Source organism: Panthera uncia, chromosome B1 (assembly GCF_023721935.1).
Source record: "Panthera uncia isolate 11264 chromosome B1, Puncia_PCG_1.0, whole genome shotgun sequence".
NCBI classification, from domain to species: domain Eukaryota; kingdom Metazoa; phylum Chordata; class Mammalia; order Carnivora; family Felidae; genus Panthera; species Panthera uncia.
The window spans coordinates 40,207,450-40,228,317 of NC_064811.1; the positions used below are offsets into that span (position 1 = coordinate 40,207,450).

At 40.7% G+C, this 20,868-nt stretch overlaps 1 protein-coding gene across 4 annotated transcripts in view; it reads left to right on the top strand.

The window, feature by feature from the left end:
* Window positions 1–6,715: 6,715 nt before the first annotated feature.
* The window catches only part of OCIAD1 (OCIA domain containing 1), a 28,235-nt gene continuing 14,082 nt past the window's right edge, over window positions 6,716–20,868 (top strand). For 2 of the 4 annotated variants that reach the window (XR_007457759.1, XM_049630470.1), the window contains exons 1-4: window positions 6,934–7,106; window positions 8,164–8,226; window positions 8,630–8,710; window positions 17,610–17,663. Coding sequence is in view for 3 of the 4 variants with exons in the window: in XM_049630470.1 (XP_049486427.1) it covers window positions 6,944–7,106; window positions 8,164–8,226; window positions 8,630–8,710; window positions 17,610–17,663 (361 nt within the window). In the remaining variant the exon portion in view is untranslated. The other 2 variants (XM_049630471.1, XM_049630469.1) reach the window with 2 other exon arrangements.

Consider the following 20,868-nt stretch of genomic DNA (forward strand, 5'->3'; position numbering starts at 1 on the left):
TCTAGACTTTACTCCTGAGGCTTGTGAACTAAACCGGGTTCTGACAATGTAAGGAACAATCTGGTTACCTCCTTTCACTCTTACATGTTGTTTCTTCTGCTCTTTGTAAATCCCTTAGATTCCTACTCCAATGGCTAGGAGGAATCAAACTGTGGAACTAGCCTGTAGCTCCGAACCCGAAGCAACCCCAAACTCTGTTATCTTTCCTTCCATTTCCCATAACCTCCATTTTCATGACGACAGAGTCTTTGGTGGTGGTGATGTAAAGCCACCAAGTATGAAATATTTACACTGCACTGTCTGGTCAATGTTACATTCTTCCTGCTCTCCCACATAGATAACTTTATGTTACAACTGTGCTTTCACAACGTGGCAACTGCCAGGGTTCTTTGAGAACCCTAACTTTATGCCTACTGACCGTCTTCGCTCTTTTCCTACTACAATTCCGTTGCCTATCATTTCAGACATTCTCTTGCCAATATCCCCAACTTCCTTGTCTTCCTGTCACAAATATATAAACAGGTATTTTGTGCCTTTTATTACTTTCTTCCTCCTTGTTTCAAAGGGTGGGTCACTCCTTCTCCCGTTTATACTTATTCATCAACCTATTCACTATCCCCTTTCTCCTCACAAATTCTATACATGTCCCAACTTTTTTTACATCATGGAAAACATAGAAAAATGACAATATTTGTGCTATTCACTAGAATAAACTGGAGGGGATTGAGGCATCTATGCAGGAGAGATATATGTATATATGGTAAATATATACACATACATCTATTTATGTGTTTGGGTGTATATTTATTATGGCATAATTACGATAAAATACAAAATACAAGGGGAGAGAACAAAACAAAATATTGACTCTATTTGAATAAATATTAAATTGTATAAAATCCCCAAATAGTATCTTTTAAACTTGAACTTGCTTCTCTAAATGTAAATTTTATTTTTTATTTTTTTAAGTTCATTTGAGAGACAGCACAAGTGGGAGATGGGCAGAGAAAGGTGAAGAGAGAGAATCCCAAGCAGGCCCCGTGCTGGCAGCACAGAGCCCGACGCGGGGCTCAAACCCACGAACCGTGAGATCATGACCTGAGCCACAACCAAGAGTCAGAAGGGGCGCCTGGGTGGCTCAGTCGGTAAGCGTCCACCTTCAGCTCAGGTCATGATCTCACCGCTCGTGGGTTTGAGCCCCACATCGGGCTCTGTGCTGACAGCTCGGAGCCTGGAGCCTGCTTCGGATTCTGTGTCTCTCTCTCTGCTCCTCCCCCACTCACACTCTGTCTCTCAAAAATAAACAAACATTGGGGTGCCTGGGTGGCTCAGTGGGTTGGGTAGCCAACTTTGGCTCAGGTCATGATCTCGCCGTCCATGAGTTCGAGCCCCGCGTCGGACTCTGTGCTGACAGCTCAGAGCCTGGAGCCTGTTTCAGATTCTGTGTCTTCCTCTCTCTGACCCTCCCCCGTTCATGCTCTGTCTCTCTCTGTCTCAAAAATAAATAAACATTAAAAAAAAATTTAAGAAAAAAGAAAGTAAACATTAAAAAAATTAAAAAAAAAAAAAAAGTCAGATGCTTAACTGACTGAGCCACCCAGACAGCTCTAAATGTAAATATTAGGTTTAAATTTGAAATGGCCATACAAATTTCCTGACTTTTTAGCGATTATTTCTTTGAATTTTTTTTTTTTTTGGAGTTTGTTTATTTATTCATTTTTAAGTACTCTCTACACCCAACATGGGGCTCAAACTCATGGCCCCAAGATCAAGGGTTGCATGCTCTTTCACCTGAGCCAGCCAGATACCCCCTTTTTTTGTAAAGGTTATTGGTAAGTAATGAATTCTTAGTAGCTCTCATCAATGAGAAATTTAGAAGGTAATAACCTTTCAGTGTTTACTGAAATTTTATCTAATGACTCTTTAACAGTTTTCTTATCTTTCATTAACAAACATAGCATGGAAGTGTCCTGTGATAATCCCAGTGAACTTTGAGTCCAAATGAACTTTGAGATGTTAAGTATACCAAAATATCGATGAGCTCTAATTTGCATGATTTGAGCAGTCCACCTGCAGCCCACCTGGACGTCAAGAACTCACCAGACATGTGGAATTAATTTGAAGACTGAGATTTGGGGCTGCTGTCTGGGGCTATTCCTTGGAGCTACACCCACCAGGAGCCCCTGTCCTATCTCCTTGGGTCTCTCCCCTGCTAGTTGCGCCTTAGGATGCCTGCCATGCTCCCTGGGCATCGAAAGAACATAAATATCTCCGGCAGCATCTAGGGCCCCTGCCCACAGTGTGCAGCAATGTGCCCTTTGACTAAATTTTCTGCCATTTAGGGTGAAGAAGAGCTGAAAGATGCCCACCACGCTCATCAGCTGTGCATCCCATTAGGCTTCAGTTCGTACCAGTTACCCTCAGAGGACCTCAAAGAAGGTTGCTCGGCTGCAGGCAACTGGCCTGTGGGCTCTGCCCACAGCTCATCCTGAAGGCTGAATGGATCATAGCTGTAGGCATACCTATAGCACATTCACAGAACACCAGTTGGGAAATCTGCCTTAGGCTATGAATTATCCCTTTTCACTCCCATATTTTCTTTCAACTCTTCTTTATTGGCTCTTCCCCTTTAACAATTATAGTTAAGTCTCTATGGAATTCAAAGAAAAAACATAAACTAACCTTCATCCACTCTGTATTTTCCCTTTAGCTACCACTCTAGGACTTCCTTTCACTCAACAACTAAGGTTTGGGAAAGCACAGTCACACTTTTTTCCATATTATTCCCACTCTTTTCTAAACCCACTGCTATCTAGGTATGAAACTGCTTTTTGCAAAAGTTATAAATAACCTTGTTGCTGCACTTAATGGATAGTTCTCAGTCTTTATCAGCATTTGACATGAGTGACTATTCCTTCCTTCTTGGAACGTTCTCTTCCTTTGGCTTCTATTACATTGCATTTTGAGCAATAAATAGGTGTTGAACGCTGGAGAGTCTATGGTGAACAAATAAGACACGATCTCTACCCTCATGGAGCAAAAATGGAAATATGCTGAACAATAATTGTGATTATGGAATTTCAAGAGTTCATCTGAGAAGACAAACTTTTTCTTGACACTGAAATTAAGGAGGAATTTATTACATGGGTTTCATGTATTTTTTCATTTTTATTTTATTTTAATTATTTTTTTTTACGTTTATTCATTTTTGAGAGACAGAGCATGAGCGGGGAAGGGGCAGAGACAGAGGGAGACACAGAATCTGAAGCAGGCTCCAGGCTCTGAACGCTCAGCACAGAGCCCAATGCAGGCTCGAACTCACGGACTGTGAGATCATGACCTGAGCTGAAGGCGGACACTCAACCGACTGAGCCACCCAGGCGCCTCTTTTCATTTTTATTTTAGAGAGAGAGAGAGCACACACACAAGTGGGGGGGGCAGAGGAGGGAGAGAGAGAGAGAGAGGGAATAAGCATTTCCATGCTGAGTGCAGAGTCTCATGTGGGGCTTGATCCCATGACACTGGGATCATAACTTGAGCCAAAATCAAGAGTTGGATGCTTAACTGACTGAGCCACCAGGGGCCCCCATGGATTTCATTTTTATGAACTAATGACCACCCTCAACAATTCCTTTATAATTATTTTTTTAATTTTTTTAATGTTTATTTATTTTTGAGAGAGAGAGACAGAGGGTGAGTGGGGCAGGGGCAGAGAGAGAGGGACACAGAATCAGAAGCAGGCTCCAGGCTCTGAGCTGTCAGCACAGAGCCAGATGCAGGGCTCAAACTCACAAACTGTGAGATCATGACCTAAGCCAAAGTTGGACGCTTAACCGACTGAGCCACCCAGGCCCCCCTTAATTTTTTTAAGTTATGTCTAACAAGCAAACATTCTTACGATGACATTTCATTAGATCTTACCTCAGTGCAGGTGTTTTGAAGTGACTTGACTTAATTTAATCCAAACAAACTTATTTCTGGTGATCTCACAGTTCAAAATTAAAGCACCAAAGTTCTGAATTTGCTAATAAATCCTGTAGCCTCTATCAATTGTGAATCAGCTTCTAGTACGACTTTGGATTTTACCCAATTTATGTTTGAATTCTTTGGTTGTTGCATCACCCGTTACAAATAGACCTAATAACTTCTAAATGCCAGCATAGAAAATGACAGTTTAGTTTGAATACTTAAAATCTTAATTTGCTCCCACAGAAAGAGTACCATACCTTTCATCAGCAGAAATCCAATTTATCAGTTGATTTGATTGCTGAGAAATATGTGGGCAATAGGACATATACTTACCAAAATACCATGTGCCATGTGTTAGGCTTGCCTCAGTAAATATAAAGAAAATGATATAACTGGATTCTGGGATCTTACAATCTAGTCAGAAAGCAAAGATCAGATTTTGCTTTAGCATAAAGCTCATTCAGTATGTCTTCTAATTTTTTTGTTTCTTTTCTTATAAAAATGTACTCAACAGGGGCGCCTGGGTGGCTCAGTCGGTTGAGTGTCCGACTTCAGCTCAGGTCATGATCTCACATGATTCGTGAGTTCGAGCCCCGCGTCGGGCTCTGTGCTGACAGCTCAGAGCCTGGAGCCTGTTTCAGATTCTGTGTCTCCCTCTCTCTCTGCCCCTCCTCTGCCCACACCCTGTCTCTCTCTCTGTCTCTCAAAAATAAATAAACATTTAAAAAGTTTTTTAAATGTACTCAACAAATTCATTAAAGAAATATTTATTGATTTCATACTATGTGCCAATCATTTTGATGTCAGTCAGGCTCCTACTTTCATAGATCTTTTATTTTAGTAAGTGGAGAGAGAAAAGCAATAAAAAAACAGATAATTGTTTTAGATCATGAGTGCTATGAAAATAAATATGGTAGCAGGGAGTGACTGGGGTTCTATTTTAATAACCAAAGAAAGCGTCTTTGATGTGGTGACATCAGCTTCGATCTAAGAAGCCATGTGAACACCTGGAACAACGGTGTTCTAGAAGAGAGAACAGCAAGTACAAACCCCCTGGGCCTACTCTCCGCTTAGCATTGTCCCAGAAACAAAATGAGTATTAATTGTTAATACTGAATATCTTAGGAATATACTTGGAAGTGTATAGATTCATCAGTAAAGGTCTCTGTCCCAAAAGAGTTCTGTTAACAGAGACAGACAAGCAAAAAATCACCATACAAAGCAGATTTACGTTGGAATGATGGAAGTATGTACAAAGAAAAGAGGTGCTAAAGAGGAGGAGTGATTAATTCTCTGTGGTGTGCTTCAGGGAAAGCTTTATAAAGAAAGTAATGTAAATTACTGTAAATTACAGGATTTTGAAATACCAACAGGGTGGACCAGGCAGGGAAGAGGGTTAAGTTAGGGGGAACAGCATACAGGGACTGTGAGTGCAAAAGGCCACAGGCTCGCTTTCTTTCTTTCTTTCTTTCTTTCTTTCTTTCTTTCTTTCTTTCTTTCTTTCTTTTATGTGCATTTATTTATTTGAGAAAGAGGGAGATAGAGCATGAGTGGGAGAAGGGCAGAGAGAGAGGAGGGCACAGAATCCAAAGCAGGCTCCTGGCTCTGAACTGGAAGCACAGAGCCCCACGCGGGGCTGGAACCCTTAGATCATGACCTGACCCAAAGTCGGGCTTAATGGACTGAGCCAACCAGGCGCCCCAGGCTGTTTCTTATTGAACACTGCAACAGAAGAAAGTGAGGCTCAAGAGGACAGAGGCCCAGTCGTGAAGGGCCTTATACTCTGTGCATGACGGGAGCCATCAAAAGGTTCTAAAGAAGGAACCACAGGTTTGTGTTTTAGACGGATCACAGTAGGCTGTCTCTCTTAAATATTCCTGTGGGAGAATAAATATAGGGCAGCTCTACAGGCAGTGGAAAGGGTGAAATGAGGACAGTGGCAGAGGGTTTCAGAAAGAGGTAAGAAACCAGAGGTTGTTCGGAGTTGATGAAACAAGAACAGGTAGAGCTAATTGTTCTCTGTCGAGTCACCGGGAACTTTCAGCACCTGGCTCACAGTAGGCACCCAGTAAATATTTGTTAAAATGAATACATGAATGAATGTCGCCTGTCCGATGAACATAAGTCACGAGCCCCCCAAACAGAGACTCTTCCATTAATAGAGAACCGTTGGGTGCTTGTCTGCTTTCAGACGTGTTGCTTTAATCCTAACAACCCTATGAGATGGGTGTAATTTCCACTTTTCAGATGAGAAAAATCTGAGGCTCAAAGAGGTACTGTACCACGCCCCAGGTTCTAGAACTAGTCGGCAGCTGAGCTCAAAACACCAAGACACATAGCCAAGTACGCATGCTTAGTAATTACTTTCCACCACTTTCAAAGAATGAAATAAATTGTGTAAAGCCCCAAACCAGAGAAGTCCAAGAAAAATCGGTTATCTCAACTAGGGGATAAGAAGGTGTTCCTGAACTTTCCCGTCAGCCGGTCACCGGAAGATGACAGGTGCGTCACAGGAGCCTGAGGCCCAACGTCCCGCGGCAGGCAGGAAGGGGGCGGGGCGGGACTCCTGACCCGCAGTGGTGGCGCGCGCAGCCGCACTGTAGCTCGCGAGCGCCGCGGCCTGGGGGTGAAGGGAGGAGGGACTGGCAGAGGGGGCGGTGCCGACAGGCGCCCGCGCCGGCGTCCACTCCGAGGCAGCTAGCCTTTGGATGCCGCAGGGGGGGGTCTTGACGTCATTTCCTTCTGCAGGTCGCCAGTGCTTCCGGGTCGCGGTCATTTTGATCCCGTATTTGGGTGACTTCTTGGAGGCCAAGTTGCTGTCTGCTCCCCACCCCCCAACTCTGCTGCCGTGCAGCCCCGCGCGCCTTCCCCTCTCTTGGCCTTTCCAGGCCTTCTGCCCCCGATCGCCCGGACTCGCCGCGCCGTCGCTCGCCGCTGTCGTCAGGAGGTGGGTGAGGTGACGCAAAGAGCCCCCATGCCGCCCCAACCTGCCCACTCACCACCTCCGCGCGGCCAGCCGCTATCCTGCACCTTCCGCCATTTTCCCGCCTACGAGGGTTGGCGGATCGCGCGTTGGCTCTCGGGCTTCGGAGTGCGGGTGCCCCGGGGAGGCGAGGGAGTGATTCGTGGTGACGAACGTGTGTACTGGGGTGTTGGCAGGTGCCAGACGTCGATATGGTGGTGGTGGGGGATGGAGTGCGGGAACCGACGTTAGGCCGACGAGGGTTCAGTTCAGGGGTCTTTTGGGGGATTAAGAGGTTAAAATTGTGTTGTCAGCCGTGTCTCTAGGGTTTCTAGGTAGTATGCAGTTACAGGAAATCAGGTTTCACTTTTAACTTAATTGTTGTTGCAGGATGGAAGTAGTCTGTTTAGCAGACTTCATGTATCCTTTTTTTCCTAGCCAAGGGATTGACATGTAGGTTTACCGAGTGAGTGAAATATGCAAGGGCCTCAGTTGCTATCCTAATCAAAATGCCATTTCCCATTTTTATGTAAATGGTTTTTAAGATGGAATATTCATCCTGTGTGAGCACTTTATCAAATACGCAGTTATCGAATCTGTTTGTCTTTTAAGTCTTGAGGCATGGGTTAAAAAAAAAAAAACAGTAAATAAAAATATATATGTTCTTGAAATGTTTGCCCAGGGAGCGAGAAAAGTTTGGAGAATACAGAATTTTCTGTTAGCTTTTAACCCTACGGAGAAGGGTGTGACGTCTTTGTTATTCAGTTTTTGTGGAGTAGTGCCTTGTGGGAGAGGTGGTGTCTTCCCCGATGACTATTTCATTTTTTAAAAATGGAATCCCAGAAATGACTTTTGAGATTTTTTCCTCTTCTATGTCTGGAAGGTTTAAAACATAGGATAATGTGAAATAACCAGATTCAGGAGGAAAAATGTGTCTTTTATCGATATCCTTTTATATCTTAATTTGAGGTAATCTGTTGATAAATATTTATAAAGGCCCTATTGTTCTTTTTTTCAATTAAGGGACCTAAGATGAATAATCAGTTCCAAATTAGTTAATGGGTCTGTGACTTTTTTATTTAGGTGACTATTTTTATTACATCAAGTACTTCAGATGTAGTAGTGTTTAGTAAATATTTGTTTCTTGATTGCCATGGAGACTAGTGATTTTACTATCTTAATTTATTTTGTTATATCTCATCATTTCTAATACTTAACTGTTTTTGATGCAGGAAAGATGAATGGGAGGGCTGATTTTCGAGAGCCGAATGCAGAAGTTCCAAGACCAATTCCCCGTAATTATCAATATTAAATGTTTGTATTTAGAAGCACTTTCCATGTAGAAAAGCTCCCTGCCTTGAATAATAGCAACCGGACTGGCTGCTTGAGTGTGTGACCAGTGCAGTCACACACACTTGGTTGAATGATGTGTTGCCATTTGAAGTTCTTAATAATTTGAACAGTGGTTCCATATTTTCATTTTGCACTGGACCACCACATTATGTAGCTAGTCCTGATTAGTAGATAATAGCACTAACTCCTGTTTGAAGGCACAGTTTGTTAAAAGTTTACAAGCCAGTTGTTTCATTACTTCGTTTAAAAAAAAGAGTGTTTTGTTAATGTCCAGACTAAATTAAATTTTTAGGCTTAGCTTTTCCATGAGCACTTTAACGTTTGCCAATTTTCCTTGGTACAAAGACATAGGGGCTGATTACATTCCAACCGAGGAAGAAAGAAGAGTCTTCGCAGAGTGCAATGATGAAAGCTTCTGGTTCAGATGTAAGTTAAATTTTCTAATCAATAAAATGTGACCTTTTTAAAAAAAAAAAAACCTTTTTTGTAATCTTTATTTTTTTTGAGAGAGAGAGAGAGAGAGAGAGAGCGCACGATCAAGTGGGGGAAGAACAGAGAGAGAGGGAGACACAGAATCCAAAGCAGGCTCCAGGCTCCAAGAGGTCAGCACAGAGCCCGACATGGGCTCAAACTCACAAACCGTCAGATCATGACCTGAGCTGAAGTTGGATGCTTAACTGACTGAGCCACCCAGGCGCCCCATGACCTTTTTATTAATGTTTATTTATTTTGAGAGAGAATGCGTGTGCACACACGAGTGTAGGGGGCAGAGAGAGAATTCCAAGCCCTTCTGTGCTGCCAGTGTAGAGCCAGGCGCCAGGCTCAATCTCATGAACCTGGAACCGAAATCAAGAGTTGGACACTTAACCAACTGAGCCACCTGGGCGACCCCAAAATTTGACTTTTAGTACCTGAAATTATTTTGACTTCATATGGAAAAAATTGGCATGCTTTTGGTATGGTATGATTATTGCTAAAAGAGGTTGATTAAGGAAAATGAATTGTGTATGTTTAAAGTAATAATGTTTAGAAAGTTTATTCAAAACTATGAGTTAATTCTGTTGGTGACAATAATAGCTAGCATTTACTGAGTGTACACGGATTATATAAAAACAACCCAGTAAGATTGATAACTATTACCCTCACCTTACAGATGAAGAAATTAAGATTTAGAGATGTTAAATGAATTACCCAGCGTTACACAGCTGATCAGTTGTTATGTCTGGACTTGAAGCCAGGTCTGTCTGAGACAGAAGCTTGGGATTTTAACTCTTAAGATTCCTAACTTACATGATAAAACCTAGTCAGTTTCCACTTTATCATTCTGAAATGCTGTCACACTACTAGCGGATTTTTAAAAAAATTTTTTTTTTCAACGTTTTTTATTTATTTTTGGGACAGAGAGAGACAGAGCATGAACGGGGGAGGGGCAGTGAGAGAGGGAGACACAGAATCGGAAGCAGGCTCCAGGCTCCGAGCCATCAGCCCAGAGCCCGACGCGGGGCTCGAACTCACGGACCGCGAGATCGTGACCTGGCTGAAGTCGGACGCTCAACCGACTGTGCCACCCAGGCGCCCCTACTAGCGGATTTTTGACTAGAGACCTTTTACGTGAGGATTTTGTTTTTTAAATACAGGGATTATACGGGGCGCCTGGGTGGCTTAGTCCGTTGGGTGGCGACTTTGGCTCAGGTCATGATGTCATGGTTTGTGGGTTCGAGCCCCGTGTCGGGCTCTGTGCTGACAGCTCAGAGCCTGGAGCCTGCTTCCGGTTCTGTCTCCCTCCCTCTCTGCCCCTCCCCTACTTCAATACTCTCTCTCTCTGTCTCTTTCTCAAATACAAACATTTAAAAAAATAATTAATAAATAAATAAATAAATAAATAAATAAATACAGGGATTATGTTGAAAGCGACAAAACAATCTTACTTTGGAACAGAATCCTAGAGTTGCTTCATCTGGTCACTGAAGTCCTTTCAGATAAAGTAATTCTACCAAAAAAGTAGAAGGGAATTTTAGAAAGGGAGGTAACTTAAATAATTAAAGAAGATGTATGTTTTCACCAGTTGGCCTGGCATTTAAATTTTATGAGACCTAGTCTTTGTCCTAAAGTAGTTTTTTTTGTTGTAATTGAGACAATGATAGCACATGAAACACTTAGGGAAAGATTAAGTACATGATGACTGTAGGAATTTTAAAAAATGACTGTAGGAATTTTAAAAAGGGATGAATTAATTGGAGTTGATTTAACTAAAAAAGGCCTTAGTAAACAAATGAGTCTTAACAACTAATAGGACTTGAGGTAAATGAAGAAGAATGTTGGAGGAACATTTAGATGAAAGGAATAGTGAACAAAGGCAGAGTCTACAATAACTTGATCTCTATTGGAGACTTGAGGTTGAACTGATTGGAATAGAGATCTTTTGCTGGGGATAGAAAATGAACATAATACCAAGAAGTTAAAGATTTGGTTCATTATATTCTTTCGGTTTTAGGGCCAAGGGGTTGGTTTGTAAGTTTTTTTAAATTATTTTTTTATTTAATTTATGTTTTTAGTTTACATCCAAGTTAGTTAGCATACAGTGCAACAATGATTTCAGGAGCAGGTTCCTTAATGCCCCTTACCCATTTAGCCCATCCCCCTCCCACAACCAGTAACCCTCCAGTAACCCTCTGTTTGTTCTCCATATTTAAGAGTCATCTTATGTTTTGTTCCCCTCCCTGTTTTTATATTATTTTTGCTTCTCTTCCCTTATGTTCATCTGGTTTGTAAATTTTTAAAAGGAAGATTAGGTACCAGGGTTGCAGGACAGGTTAGAAGGATAAGTTGTACTTTGTGAAATCTGTTACGAGCTTTTGAAATTGTATCAGACGTACGGTCAGTGAGGAGATGTCATTGATTGTGGTGTCATTTGGACTAGGGCAGGTGGGATGGCATTGGAAGATTTTTAAAGTTTATTTATTTTGAGAGAGAGAGAGGGAGAATCCCAAGCAGTCTGCACTGTCAGCTTGGAGCCTGATGTGGGGCTCGAACTCCCAAACTGTGAGATCATGACAAGTCGAAATCAGTAGTTGATGACCAAGCCACCCAGGTGCCCCCTGGAAGATTTTTTTTAAAGGATACATAACATAGTTTTTAAACAAACTGACAATAGGGTGTATTAACTTCAGATGTCCAAATAGGAGACCAACTAATGATGGCATTACTGATTAAAAAGTAGTTTGAGAGAGTTCCTTTTGGAAGGAGGAAACAAATTTAGTTGCACTTTGATTTCCTGCTGTAACATTTGATTGTGGAAGATCTGTAAGCAACTAGAGAGAAACAAAGGAGTATGTGAGAAATTAGGGTTTGAGGTGTGTTATATTAGTGAATTCAAGGAATTAAGTATAGAAATAAAAGAGTAAAACTGATAATAGTACCTGTCATGTAGTTAATATGTAGGAATGGTAGAATACATGATCAATTTGGGTAGTACCCATGGGTAAGGGAACAAGTGGTGGTAAAAGAATTAACAAAGACCAAGAAGATAATAGGAGCTCTCATATAATCTTGTGCCTTTTATCTTCAGTCTAATATTCAGAGACTTACAGAGCTTTCAAGCTAGAAAGAACCTGAGTAAGAGTTAGATGATGGTGCATCTGCAGATGAGAAGAATTGTTTTAGATTCATTGTCGTCATGGATCAAAGACTTGTAAAAGGTTTTCACGGCTCATAGTTTGGGAATAATTTCTCTGGGAACATAATTGTACTCTGGCAACATATATTTTATCTTTGTAGATTGCATAGAGTAGATAAAGTGATCTGTTTTCAAGTCTGTTGTTGACACAGAATTAAGGAAAAGACCAGTCTGGTACATGGGGGTTTTAGATCATTGTAATGTTAGGCTCATGGCCACATGGCTACTACGGTGTCTGGATAGATTTCTGGATGATAAATTCATGTTCCTGTACAAGTTTAACATTCTAAATAGCTCTGACAGCATTATGCTGAAAGTATTGAAGACCAGTGATCAATAGGCAGAGTACTCATATATGCCTGGCTGTTAAAAGTAGGGCATGTAGTGTATGAATAATAGAAGCCTCAGTAATTAATTCTGTGTATTAAAACAGATTAATCACAGGGTGCCTGGCCAGCTCTGTTGGTAGATAGAACATGTGACTCTTGATCTCAGGGTTTTGAGTTTGAGCCCCATGTTGGGTGTAGAGACTACTGAAAAATAAAATCTTAAAAAAAAACAACCCAGTAATCACAAGTTAGAAAGCATGTAATAAGGAGAGGCTAAAACCCAGCTCGTTAGTTATATACCATATATGAGTTACTGGGAAATTACTGAATAATTTATATGAGTACATTAATAATGATTATTTTTAAAACAGAGATAGGCTAGGTGTTGCATATTGTAATAATATCAAATATAGAAAACAGAACCTTGGCTATAGCCACAGATGATAGGCAATTCAGTGTACAATTACCAGGAGGACTAACAGTCATGCATCAGGGAGTTTTGTACATTAACATTTGTATCTGCATATAAGGACGTGTGTGTTTAACATATGTTAAATATGCAATATGTGATGTTGTTAACATATAAATGAATTCATGGAACCCATGTTACTTTGGGGAGTATCCTCTTATGTCCAGTGATTTTTAAAAAAAGGTGTGATGAAAATAGGAATGGGTAGAAAAAGTACTTACTAAGGTAATTTTTACATAATTTTTAGATCAATTAAATATATTCATCTTGGTTTAAAATTAGACTTGGTCTAGGGGTCATTTTAAAGTATAGCTGTGAAGGGATCTTACTTCTAGTTGCTTGACATTGTGGCCCTATGCACTAACAAAAAAATGGCTATACCCCTGCCCAAACATACAGGTAATGAAAGAATATACATAAGAGGGTCAGTTTAGTGTGTATTACATGTTACAGTAGTTCTAAGTCTCTGGTATTATTGAAAAGATGTATGAATTCATACTGGTTTTATGCATCATTTATGGATTTTGTGGATCATATACATGTGTTCTACTGGTTTTTTAATGAAACAGTATAGTGAATGATGAGTATAGACTTTGGTCCCTTGTCTGGATCCAAATCCCAGCCCCATCACTTATTTATTAGCTATGAGATTTTGGGCAAGTACCTGATGCCTGTATGCATCAGTTTCCTTATCTGTGAAATGGGGATAACAACTCATTTCATGGGATTATTATGAGGATTCAATTTATTTTGTAGGTGTTTTCTTTATTAAATGGTTAATGCTACTGTGATTAATGAAATAAAAGGTTCAGTTGGATACTATTATGAATTTAGTGTGGCATTTTGCTATTGTAAGAGGAGAATAGTTTAAGGAATTTTAGGAGTCCTTGTATTGGATATGGTTGGGACTGTGGTCATAATGCAAAATAGCTTTCAGTCAGCAGTATTCTTCATTTGCCAAAAGAAACAGATTATTATTATTTTTTAATGTTTAATTTTGAGAGAGAAAGCATATGTACAAGGGAGGGTCAGAGAGAAAGGGGGACAGAGGATCCGAAGCTGGCTCTGTGCTGACGGCAGCTGACAGCAGTAAGCCTGATGGGAGGCTCCAGCTCACAAACCTTGTGAGTTCATGACCTGAGCCAGTCAAGACTTTGAACTGACTGAGCCACCCAGGTGCCACTTGACACAATAGAGCAAATAGAGCAAATAGAGTTGCGGGAGTTGAGGGAACCATAGCCTGAGGGCCAGATCTTGAAATAGGAGTCATGTACCGCAGTGGAATAAGGCCATGGACCAGGGAGCCAAGAGACTTGGGTTTTAGTTTCAGCTCTACCACAAACTACCTATCTGTGTTGCTTTGGGCACATGACTTACTCTTTCTGAGTATCCCTTTACTCCAGTTAAAGACTAGAAATCTCTGAAGTCTGTTTCAGTTTACCGTTCCCTTTTACTGTGACAGAATACGTGAATTAGACCTTAATTCTTTTTTTTTTTTTATTTTTTGAATTATTTTTGAGAGAGAGAGAGACACTGAGCGTGAGTGGGGGAGGGGCAGAGAGCGTGAGACATAGAGTCCAAAGCAGGCTCCAGGCTCCGAGCTGTCAGCACAGAGCCCAATGTGGGGCTCAAATTTGTGAACCACAAGATCATGACCTGGGCCAAAGTCGGATGCTAAACCAACTGAGCCCCCTAGGTGCCCCTCTTTTTTTTTTTTTTTTTTTTAAGTTTATTTATTTTGAGAGAGGGAGAGTGTGAGTTTGCACTAGCAGGGGAGGGACAGAGAGGGAGAGAGAATCCCAAGCAGCTTCCAAGCTGCCATTGCAGAGCCCAACATGGGGCTTGATCTCATCAATGATGTGAAATCGAGTCAGACTCTTAACCCACTGAGCCACACAGGCGCTCCAGAGAGACCTTAGTTCTAAACCATTATCCTTTATAACATTAAAAGAAGTTAAGAGATTTATGCAAAGACATAGTGGTGAATGGCAAAACTAGTACTAGAATCTTTTTTTTTTTTTTTTTTTTTTTAACGTTTATTTAGTTTTGAGAGAGAGAGAGCACAAGATGGGGAGGGGCAGAGAGAGAATGAGACACAATCCTAAGCAGGCTCCAGGCTCTGAGCTGTTAGCACAGAGTCCATCGCGGGGCTTGAACTCACAAAGTGTGGGAACATGACCTGAACCGAAGTTGGACGCTTAGCCGACTAAGCCACCCAGGCGCCCCAGTACTAGAATCTTCTTAACCAAACTTACTCTTTGCATTATACCATGTTGGCCTAAGGACAGTGAAATGGGGATAGCATTGTCCTTTGTAGAGACGGCCAACTGACTCAATACTTTTTATTCTTGTATGATTCTTGAATCCTTCATGTTGCAATTCTTGAATCAAGCTGAAGGAAAAGAATGATTACAAATTGTATGATGCTATAATTAAAACGGACTTATCTTTCAAAAAACTTTAAATGAAAATACCTGAAGGTATTTTAATGAATCTTAAAGCATTTTTCTAGCAAAGGTGAAATCCATTTGTAAGTAGTAGACTAGGGATTCAAACCTTAGGGTTCCTGCAGATTGTTTTTGATGGCAAAGCTAATGCCCTCTTCTAACTTTATGGATTTTCAACGTTTTTTATTTATTTTTGGGACAGAGAGAGACAGAGCATGAACGGGGGGAGGGGCAGAGAGAGGGAGACACAGAATCGGAAACAGGCTCCAGGCTCCGAGCCATCAGCCCAGAGCCCGACGCGGGGCTCTAACTCACGGACCGCGAGATCGTGACCTGGCTGAAGTCGGACGCTTAACCGACTGCGCCACCCAGGCGCCCCTAACTTTATGGATTTTAATCATGCAATCTCTAATAATTTGAACATCTTAATTACCTTAGTTCTTAAATTGTTCATGTATTCCAGATCAGAGTTGAACAAACCATAGCCTAAAAGGGCCAAATCTGTTTTTGTATGGCTCTGGGCTGAGAATAGTTTTTATGTGTTTAGTTTTAAATAGTTGAAAAAAAAGAAAAGAATATTTTGTTACCTGTGAAAATTACATGAAATTTATGTTTTTGCATCCATAAATAATGTTTTAGTGGACTACATCTGTGTTCATTTGTTTACTATTGTCTTGGTGCTTTTGCTTTAAAAGTTGAGTAGATGGGACAGAGAGACCTGGGACCCACAAAACCTAAAATATTTACCTCTAGCTCTTTACAGAATGTTTCCCAGCCCCTGATCTGGAACTGTGCTGTTCAAGGTAGCAGCCACATGTAGCTATTTAAATTTAAAATAACAGAAAGGATACAAGGCAAAATCAACAAAAGGAATGGAATATGGGGTGAACTCCAGAGGAGACCAGGGGTTTTTACTGAGGGCTGGTCACACACACACCCCCTCAGTCTAGAAGGTACCAAAATTCCAGAGTCTCATAAGGAAAGCAAGTGTATTTGCATTAGCAGTTTAGGTGCAGTGAGCCACTTACCATTCAGGTAAAGTTTTATATCACTCACAGGGAACTGTTTACCAGTTAGATTCCCACGTATCAGCAGCCAAGGACCTTATAAGGAGGTCTTCTTAAGAGTATCAGTCTCAGGGCGCCTGGGTGGCTCCCGTTGGTTAAGTGTCCCGACTGCTCACGTCATGATCTCAAGGTTCATGAGTTCCAGCCCCACATGTGGCTCTGTGCTGACCACTTGGAGCCTGGAGCCTGGAGCCTGCTTCAGTTTCTATGTCTCCCTTGCTGCCCCTCCCCAGCTCACACTGTCTGTCTCTCTCAAAAATCAATAAAACATAAACATTTTTTTAATAAATACATAAATGAAAAAGGATAGTCTCAGGGTTCCTATTTTAAACCTTCTCCGCACACTAACTGGAAAACATGGATACAGGCTATTCCCATCATCACAGAAAATTCTGTTGGGTAGTGCTGGTGTTGAAAACAGTGATTTTTAAATTATGAGCTCCTTTGAGATTCTAATGGAGAGCTTTGGATTTTTCAGTCTGGATTTATACGTGTATATATACATATATAGATACTTTCTTTTAATGTGGTTGACACTAATATTTTGTAATATATAATATTTCATGTAGTTTCAAGGAATTCACTGGTTTAGAAGAAAAAATATTAGTATTTAAAAATCTATGCTTGTTCTTGCCCCAGTCACAGTACAATTGTAGACAAATAACATTTTGTGTTTTGGTTCATGCAGCGTACTTTAGAACTTGAAAGATTGAGGTCTGGTATGAGAGACAGACTATTAGAATCTGGAACCTGCCATTGAAGTAGCTGTATGGCCTTGAGCAAATTACTTAACATGTCTAAGCTTCAGTTTCCATATCTTTAAAAGGTGGTAATAAAAAGTACTGTACCTTACAGAGATAGTGAAAAGTAAGTGAGAAAATGTACGTAAGGCACTTAGCACGGTCCATGGAGTTGAGTAATTATTCAGTAGTGGCTCTTATTTGTAATAATACTTCTTGCCTCTTGTTAATGTATTCCTCCTTACCGAATGCAGAGTTTTTAGTCACTATTTACTGTGTTGTCTTAATTGATACTAATGAATGGTTCTTTTAAAGCCAGATCTAAATGGTTCTTGAATTAGGTTCTTTTAAAGCCAAATCTAGATGGTTCTTGAATTATATTGTTTGATGTTTTGTAATATTTTCTTAAACTTAAAATGTTTCTTTTATGTTTTTATTGACTATGTATAATACAACTTTTAAAAATGGAAAAACTTTTTTTAAAGATCTTAATTGTGCAACATACTTCCTAGATGGTTTTACTGATACACATTTTTCCTAATGAACTCAGACAAAATCTGTTTTGTTGATGTTGACAAGTTCTTTTTTCTCTTCTAGCTGTGCCTTTGGCTGCAACAAGTATGTTGATTACTCAAGGATTAATTAGTAAAGGTAAATATTTAAACTTCAAATTTACTTAGCATTTTGGAGATCATTATGTTTTTTAAAATGTTATTTTCCTCATTTTTAGATAAAGTGTAATGTATTAAACATGATCACTGATACACTTCTCAGGAGAGTTATGTCTCTGTGGACCCACAGACTCAGATGTCTTGATTTGAAAATTTGATGTCTTCCTTTGCTGTAGCAACATTAACAATCTACAAGAGCGAAAAGTAACTAAAAACCTGAAGAAGGTTTGCAAACAGCTAGAGAGACAAACCTGGTCTGGGAAAGGCCATCGACATCACTGTCACCTAGGATCTTGTTAGAAATGCAAATTCAGGGGCGCCTGGGTGGCTCATTCGGTTGAGTGTTCAACTTTAGCTCAGGTCATGATCTTGCAGTCTGTGAGTTTGAGCCCCACATCGGGCTGTGTGCTGACAGCTCAGAGCCTGGAGCCTGCTTCAGATTCTCTGTCTCCCTCTGCCTCTACCCCTGCCCTGCTTGTGCTCTGTATCTCTCTCTCTCAAAAAATAAACAGACATAAAAAAAAATTTTTTTTTAAAGAAATGCAAGTTCATGGGCCCTATCCCAGACCTCCTTAATCAGAATCTCAAGGTAGGGCCCAGGTATCTGTGTTTTAACAAACTTCAGGTGATTCTCCTACACTCTCTTAAAGATCAGTGGCTCCTTGAACCAGAGCTTTGTCTTAGAGTATGGAGAGGTGGGGGGACACTTTTTGTCCCAGATTCTCTTGGCGTGAATATTATGGTGCATTCATGTGTGGGTTTTGAGTGTAATTTTTAAGTCTTTCAGTATCCACATGTTAAAATTAAATGGTTATTACATTTATTTTGTGAACTATATGTCCTTGGAATGAGGTGTTCCGGAACAGGGTAGAAACTCTTGGAGCTTTTGAGCCTCGGTACAGTAGGAGACTGGAGAGCTTGAAGGTTAAGACAGAAGTGGTAGTGGTTAGGAGAATCAGATTGTACCTCCTCATTTAGACAGACCTTCTAGCTTTAACAATAAAATCTCACCTCTGCTGTTTCGTTTGTTTGTTTTTGTTTGCACCTGCTTGGCTTGGTATATGTGCTGCTGAAGCCAGCACCCTGCTTGACTTAGAAATGCCTTGCTCCTACACATAACTAATGATACAGCTAACTGAAGCAGCAATTCCCTTGTTTTAGTTGCAGATATTTCATGATAGAACTGCTTCTGGGTACGGTGAATCCCACTGAAACTGTTAGAACCTCTAACTTAGGAGGCACATTGTTCTTACAGCTAAAATCTTCCTGGATTCTTAGTCACCATTTGGTGATTAATTATTTGACTTGTCATCAGTGGCAGTTTGTGCCTCTGTGGTTTCATTTGCAAAAGTCATACCATAATCAAGAGAATATATTGTTTCAGAATCTGCCTCTGTAATTGTCCTTAATGTCTGAGCCTGGAGCCTTACAGTAGAATTCCATTATCCATTTTTTAGAAAGATTGAATTGCTGAAAATGATTTAACTTAGTTTATGGAATAATGTTTATTATATAATATGTGTCATAACTGTTAGTTTGTTGTTACTCTTAGGGTTTTGATAATTTGGAATAAAAAATATAAAAAACAACATTGAATGATACATTACTCAGGTAACTTTCCCAGGATTAAGACGTTTTATTATCGTTGTATTAAAGATTTGTTTTGGGGGCGCCTGGGTGGCGCAGTCGGTTAAGCGTCCGACTTCAGCCAGGTCACGATCTCGCGGTCCGTGAGTTCGAGCCCCGCGTCAGGCTCTGGGCTGATGGCTCGGAGCCTGGAGCCTGTTTCCGATTCTGTGTCTCCCTCTCTCTGCCCCTCCCCCGTTCATGCTCTGTCTCTCTCTGTCCCAAAAATAAATAAAAAACGTTTAAAAAAAAAAAAGATTTGTTTTGGGTGCAGTATTCTAATAAAAAAGTCAGTCTCAAAAAAAGAGATCGAAGGGTGCCCGGGTGGCTCAGTCGATTGAGTGCCCAACTTCCACTCCAGTCATGATCTCACAGTTCATGAGTTCGAGCCCCATGTTGGGCTCTCTGCTGTCAGCACAGAGCTTGCCTCAGATCCTCATCTCCCTGTCTCTCTGCACCTCCCCTCCTTGCGCTCGCTCTCTCTCAAAAATAAACATTAATAAATTATTTAAAAGAAAAGAAAGAAATTGGAAAAGACTTTAGGAAAAGAATCCAAAATCCATCAAGACATTTTGCATTTAAACAAAATGCCTAACGTTTTGTATATGCTTTCATCCACAGTGTCATACTCTATGTGGTCTTAGCTGCTCCATCACTACTCATTCTCTTTCTATGAAAACATTTAAACATGTCCAGGTCTGTTTTAACGTGAGAACACGAAAAAGAAAAACCTTTCCTCCTGTCCCTTTCCAACTCTTCCCAGCTGTCTTGCATTTGAAGCCAGACTTCATGAAGGAGCACTTCACTTTTAACTTCTTTCAACCCGTTGCATTTGTGTCAAAAAATTCTGCATATGTTCCAACATTTACCAAAACTTTTAAGTTTATTTATTTTGGAAGAGAGAGAGAATCCCAAGCTGCCTCCATGCTGTCAGCAGAGAGCCCAGCGTGGGGCCCAGTCCAAGAGCCGAGAGATCATGACCTGAGCCAAAATCAAGAGTTGGACACTTAACCGACCGAGCCACCCAGGTGCCCCTGACATTTACCAAAACTTTGAACCGTTACCAATACAACCTCCTTGTTACTTAAATTCCATGGGCAGTTTCTCTTCTTGTTGGTTATATGACTTTAACCAGTCTTTGAAACATTCTCTCCCCTAGGCTTCTATGACAGCATATTCTGATTTTTCCCCTGCCTGTGGCACCTCCTCCATTTTTTCATGGTTTTTGGGTGTCTGATCTATACTATATACTGTTTTCAGTAGCTAGCACTAAAAGACCAAAATCTATGACCTGTTGGTACTTAATATTCTAGTGTGGGTTTTCATCCTCCACCTGTGTTCTTCAGAATTCTGCTTTGACTTTCAGTCTTCAGTCCGTATATACACTGTTAACCCAGTAATAACTGGGCTTCAGAGACCATGTATTGCTCTAAATCCCCATGATTATCCCTAGCCTAGACACCTGCTCCAGAACCATATTCTGCGTATCTTTACACAGATGGCCCTCCTCACAGGTTCCTTACGCTGACATGTTGCATCCCAAACTGAGTTCATTCCCC